This window comes from Tupaia chinensis, unplaced genomic scaffold (genome assembly GCF_000334495.1).
Source record: "Tupaia chinensis unplaced genomic scaffold, TupChi_1.0 Scaffold000225_1, whole genome shotgun sequence".
Lineage (NCBI taxonomy): Eukaryota > Metazoa > Chordata > Mammalia > Scandentia > Tupaiidae > Tupaia > Tupaia belangeri.
This window is the reverse complement of record NW_006159700.1, coordinates 2,172,404-2,179,127: the sequence shown is the minus strand read 5'-3', so window position 1 is coordinate 2,179,127 and position 6,724 is coordinate 2,172,404. Positions and strand designations below refer to the sequence as shown.

At 43.6% G+C, this 6,724-nt stretch overlaps 1 protein-coding gene across 1 annotated transcript in view; it reads right to left on the bottom strand.

Moving 5' to 3' along the window:
* The window catches only part of NEMP2 (nuclear envelope integral membrane protein 2), a 28,111-nt gene that overhangs the window by 14,853 nt on the left and 6,534 nt on the right, over positions 1-6,724 (bottom strand). Inside the window, exon 2 of the mRNA XM_006147818.3 lies at positions 1,635-1,750. Within this exon, the coding sequence (XP_006147880.1) occupies positions 1,635-1,750 (116 nt within the window). The remainder of the gene's footprint in view (positions 1-1,634; positions 1,751-6,724) is intronic.

Sequence of the window (6,724 nt, the reverse complement as noted above, 5' to 3'; positions counted from 1 at the left end):
GGGAAAGATATAACATAGTCAGCCCTCTCTATGTGCAGATTCTGTATTTCTATGTATGATTTCAGGTATCCAAGGAGGGTCCTAGAACAGATCCCCGGTAGATAAAAAGGAACTGTCACATAAATATGCCTTACTGCTTACTTGGACAACAAGAAACACAGGGAAGATATACCAGAAACTAAGACACCTGATTGCCTATGAGGATTGCGCAGACATAAACTGAACAAACGAGGGCAGTAACACTTCTCTGAGAGGTTGTGTAATTTTAACTATTAAGTTATATCAGTGTTGTATGTTTGTACTCAACAATAACAATACAACCAATCTGCGTGGGGACGAGCCCTGAAATGGGTACAAATAAATATTTCAAATAAATGTAAAAGGAAGGGTGAAATTTAAAAATCACTATCTGATTATGATGATAATTGATTCAGATGAGCATGATCAAAGGATAAAACTACAGGAAGGGAGTTTGATTAGAAATAGAATACTCCCATAGTTTTAAGTAATCTCCTCAAAATACTCCTTCATTAGAGAAGGGAAAGTAGCAATTTTAGTGGAAGAACTGAATGGATACCACCTTGACCAAAAGATTAAACTGGTGTACACTCTCACTAACAGAACCACCAACATCATGTCATCCTGGCTCACTCAGTTCAGCTATTCCTTCAGCCTAGAACACTGTCTCTCCAGATATCCCAGTGGGAAACTCATTCATTTCACTGAATTTTTTCTCAGATATTATTTTTTCAATGAGAACTCCCCTGATCACATTTTAATACTGCATCTTTGGGACCAGCAGATGGCATAATGGTTACATCGCTGGATGCCCTTGTAGTCAACTGTGGTTCGAGTCCTGGACCCAGCGGCTTGAAACTCATGCTGGGCACATGTGCATGCATGTCCAAGATCCTGAGAAGAGAACAGTGGAGAAGGGATGGCGGTGTGACCATTCCCCTGGGGGGTGATTTCTTACTTTCAGTCTCTCTGCCTCTCTGTGTCTCTCTGGCAAACACGTGTGCCCTATAGCAAGAATCTCTCTTAAAAAAAAATAGTGCATCTTGTCTCCCTCACCCCACTTATCTTACACTGCATTTCCTTTTTTCATAGTACTTATTAGTTTTATCTCTTTTTTTCCCCATTACATTTATTGCTTATTATTCCTTACCTGGAGAATGTAAATACCCACAGTGGCAGGGAGCTATTTTATATGTTAGTATATCTGTAAGAATCCAGAAACAGCTGCTGGCACTTAGGTGCTCAATAAATATTTGTTAAATGTGGAATGAAGGAAAGTACTAGGCTCCTGGGAGCCACTCCCATCTTGGCCACACCTGGGATCAGAATTTCTGTATGGAGGTGACTGGGATAGCAATCATTTCAGACAGTAATATCTTGGGCTGTATTCACTTGCAAGGTAAATTTATTTGAAGTACTTTGGGGAGGGACTGTTGAAAAGTATGAAGGAGTTGACGTCCCCTCTCACACTTCCCCCCTTTGAACCACTGTTTGTGATCCCCAAATCAGCTTTCATAGGGACCCACAGTTCTATGTCATACAAAGGTACTTTCTATTCTTGAAAGGTACCTTTTATTTCCCTACCTTTAAGACATGATTTAAAAGGATACCCTTACCTGTATGGTTGACCACATGTATGTCCACTCTGCCTGGGATTTTTGATTATAGCAGTAACAGTCTGACAAAGAAGTTTGAATTAAATCCATTTCCTTCAATATTTTACATCTTGAAACTGAAAAATAAAAAAAGGAAATACATTTTCTAAATATGTAACTACTCAGATCTTTTGTAATTCATAGGAAGATAATGGTGGCGGTTTTAACATTCTGTGACCCATCAATTCTTGTACAATACATTGCAGCTACAGGCCTTCGGTCTTCCCAACCTGGCAGGTGTCAGACAGAGAACTCAGTCCAGTGTCAGTGTTCCCGACATGTAGAGGGTACTTCAAGAGCACAGAGAACACACGCTTCTTCACTGAAGTAAAGGGTGAAACGAAGTGGAGGATGAAAGGATAATTCAGAGGGCAACAAATCAGAAGTCAGAGGCAGGAGTGGCAAGTATGTCCTGGGTGTCGGAGAAGTCACGACACGTTTTTGCATAGAAAAACAAAAAAATACATCAGGACTTTTCAATGACCTAATATTACAAAACCAGAGATGAGAGAAATCATGGAAGGAGTTCAGTTTAGGGGTATCTGCTTGTCATACTGTGAGGGAACAAGGATGGAGTGGTAAGAAGTGTACCACTTACCTTAGGAGGGTGGGCTGTGCCCTGAAGACAGAGCACTGAAGGACGTCGGGCAAGTACCAGAGGACCTAAGTGCCCGAAAATGCTGACACTCAAAAGGGCAGTGGGCAGCTGAGGCACCAATGACAAGGCACTGGGAAGTCCCTAGGCACCAACAAGAGCAGGAAGCTTTGAACAGCCTTAGGCTTGAAATGGCAAGGGGAGGACCATGTTACTGTAGCTTACTAGATCCGGGAGGGCAGCAGTCGGAGGCAATGCAATCAGTGCCAAAACTTCAGTGGACTGTGGGGTGAGGGAGAAGAGGGTACCTCAGCCTCTCTCACCTACTCTCCAGTCTGTGTCCCAAATTGGCCAAACCCGACAGGGAGACAGAGAGCAAAGGAGTCCAGATGACGTAGTCCATGGAGGTCAGCTTGCAGCCACTGAGCATCGGAGGGAAGGGCTGAGAACAGAACACAGGAACAAACAGGTGCTCTCCAGCTCAGCAGGAGGGACAGGGCCACATCTGTGTTTTAGAAAGAGCATTCTCTAAGCAGAGCGGGATGTTAGAGGGGAGAAGACCAAGCACAAGGACCACTAGGAGGCTGCTGAAGCAATCTCGGCAAAAAAAGGAACTGAGGAGGGAGAAGGCACAGACTGAAGAGCACTTAGGAAGGGCTATCAGCAAGCTTTGGAGATCACTTGATAAAGGACAAGGGGAAGATGACGCAAAGGTTCTGGTGAGGGAAGCCCTCACCCAGATAAGAAATACTGGAAAAGAAACAAATTTGTGTGGAAAAAGGCAGGTGAGTTCAATTTTTGAAATACTGAATTTCAGTTGGTGGGACTAAGTGAAGATGGAAGGAGAAATTTGGTGGAGAGAGATACAGATATATAAGTATGTATTATATGTATATATATACACACACACACTCATATATAATTATATATATTACAATTATATATATACACACATATATACAATTATATATATATATAACAATTATATATTAAAATTTAATATATATACACATGCATATATATAATTATATATATATTATAATTTATATATATTACAATTTTATATATACATAAATGCAATACAAAGCACTATGAAAGAGAGAGAGATGCTATATTACATAGGGCTAATGAGGTAGATGTCCTAAGAAAATCAGAAAGTGATGAGGTTCATTTTCTTCTGTGCCCACTTCTGTACTTGGATCTGAAATGAAGTGGAACAAAAGTTAAAAGTTCTAGATAATCCAAAACAGGGTGTCACCACATCTGTCCAATAGGAAACAGCGAATAGGAGCACTCATGGGTACACACAGAAATAGGCCTTATGCCAAACCCCCAACTGGTCAGCTGCATCTCCAGAAAAAAAAAACAGAAATGAAATGAAGCTAGAACAACCTGCTACATCAAACATTGGTGAAGAATTGGAACCAGCAGTTAGCATAATGTCGCTGGACTCCCACATAGTCAACTGCAGTTCGTGTCCCGGATCCGGTGGCTTAAAACTCACGCCGGGCACTTGTGTGTGCGTGCCCAAGATCCCGAGAGGAGAACGGAGGAGAAGGGATTGCAGTGTGGCCATCCCCCCTGGGGGGTGATTTCTCGCTTTCTGTCTGTCTCTGTCTGTCTGGCGAGTGCACGCACCCTATAGCGACAACCTCTCAAAAAAAAAAAAAAAAAACACTGGAGAAGAATTGGGTAATTAGTAATAACTAGTCAACAATTATACCCACTGAGGTAATAATATTGAATACGCTCAGATAGATCCCTGTCCTATCTGTGGGATGCTTGAAATATGATTCACATTTAATTGGAGAAAAGTGAAGACAGATTTGGGGAAAGGCCCCTGGGAATGCCCTCCACCTCCTGAAGCACAGTGGGACCTGGGAACTCTGATAGACATATCAGCACAGTTACCTGAGCCCCAGTATATTCCACTGTGACAGTCAAATCATTTCATCTTTACTCTTAACATTGTGATGACACACATGCTTTCAAATGTATCAATAATTTGGCAAAGAGAGTCTAAGATGCTTAACTAAGTACACGAGGCCAAGTTAAGAGCCAGGTTTCAAAAAGATAAGAGAAGGAAGTTCTGGAGACACTCAGTTATACACAGGATATTAAAAAAAATTAAAAAGATGCTCCTGCATAGTCTGTATACAAAAGCCAAAAGGAAACGGCAATACCAGTGCTATGAACCCACACAGCAATCAATGCCGAGGTGAATCTTGGGTAGATCTGAGATGCAAACAACTCCTAGCCAAGGATAGCACAAGGGAAAGGGCAGTCTAGGGGGTCAAAGGGCTGGCGCTAACCATGGAACAGATGGGTGTCAAGGCAGGCAGTGCAGAACTGGTTAGAGTCTGAGCAACCGAGACAAGAACGCAGGTGAACACACTGAAAGCCCTCGGCTAGTGAGCAGCAGCAGTGCGGTCAGAAGACTTCTGGATTCACCTTCCTGCATCTTACTCTCAAGAGCTACAGATATCAAGTGATTTAGAAGACAGTTGTAGGACCAAATGGTTACAAAAACAAAAACAGCAACAACAAAACAACCAAACCTCATTTGAAGATAGTCTTCCTGTACCCCATGTTTAGCTTATTCAGAGCCTCCTGCAGGGTTTCTGAACAGGAATCAGGCCTAAATCTGGGGCTAGGGCTGAGAACTTTATACTGGAAGTCCTCAGTAAGAGAGAAGAATCCCTACCTATTGTTAAGAAGGGAGAACATTCCAGGAAAACAGGTGAAGAGCATGAGGTCTTGGGTATAGACCCCTGCAAGACCCAGACCACTGTAGGAATGTTTCTTTCTAGGCACTTCTTTCTTTCTTTACCACTCCCAGGTAGTTTCTTATTGTGCTCAATGCTAAGATGTCTTGTGAGTTGCAGCTCCTTGCCTAGTGAGCTCTGCTACTTCAAGGGCTAAATCAACTCTGGGAGCAGCAGTTGGCATAATGGCTATGTCGCTGGACTCCCATGTAGTCAACTGCAGTTCGTGTCCCGGATCCGGTGGCTTAAAACTCACGCCGGGCACTTGTGTGTGCGTGCCCAAGATCCCGAGAGGAGAACGGAGGAGAAGGGATTGCAGTGTGGCCATCCCCCCTGGGGGGTGATTTCTCGCTTTCTGTCTGTCTCTGTCTGTCTGGCGAGTGCACGCACCCTATAGCAAAAACCTCTCCTAAAAAAAAGGGGGGGGGGCTAAATCAACTCTCATAGAATAGTTTCCTTTTGATAGTAGTCTAAAAAAATAGCCTCTTGGTGGGGCCTGAATTTTGTAAACAAATGCTACCTTCAAATGAGGGGATTTTTTTTTTTTCTCCATTTGGCCCTAAAACTATTTCTTAAATCACTTTATAACTCTCCAGTGAGAGAGAAATAGTTATCATTAAGTGCTGCACCATTAAAAAATCACCATCCTTTCCAAGGACCCCGGGTATCTCTCGGACCTTCTCTCTTCCTCCTCTCCAGTTCAGCTGCTCTAGCCATGCTAACCCTGCTCTCCTCCTTAAGATGCCAGCCCACATTGGCCTCTAGTTTCCTCGGCATACAACCTTCTTCCCCCAGGTCTTGGAAGAGCTTGTACCTTCCAGTAACTGATGGGTTTCCCTAAATGCTGTCTTCTCAGGAGGGCCTTCTTTGACCTCACTGTGTAAATTAGCACACCCCTGCCACTTTCACCTGCTTTCTTTGTATTCTGATTTATGTTTTCTTCATCTAAGGTATGATTAGCTTACACTTATTACCTTACACTTTCTTTATGAAATTAGGGATGTGGTATGTTCATTACTGCATACTTCAGCATTTAATGTTTGTTTTTCGTGCATGTTACAATTCAAGAGGATTGATTAGTGGGTTAATTGGGCATATGGAGTCTAGACAATGAAAGTACAATCAATCTAAGAGTCTGACGAGTGCCCAGTCAGCACCAGACAAAGCAGGTACACTCTGGTCCTCCCCTTGAAAACACCTGAAGCAGCAGGACACCCCGTCCAGCCTATGCTATGGTCTGCCATCCCATCTAAAGAACCCACACAGCATGAGGTCTATTCTGGCAGCCATTTACGCTCTTCTGTTACCCTACCCCATCATCAGTGTACCTTTAATTAGTAGACTGGACACTGTAACCCTTATCCCCTGGGCTAGGGCCCATTTTCTCCGTCCTCAGTGACAGAGAAGAGTAGGATTCCTACCAAGAGGTGGCAATCTCAGGGAACCAGCAGTTAGCGTAATGGCTATGTCGCTGGACTCCCACGTAGTCGACCACGGTTCGTGTCCCGGACCCGGTGGCTTAAAACTCACGCCGGGCGCGTGTGCGTGCGTGCCCAAGATCCCGAGAGGAGAATGGAGAAGGGATTGCGGCGTGACCATGCCCCCTGGGGGGTGATTTCTCGCTTTCTGTCTCTAAGTCTCTCTCTGTCTGTCTGGCGAGCGCACGTGCCCTACAGTGAAAAATCTCTCAA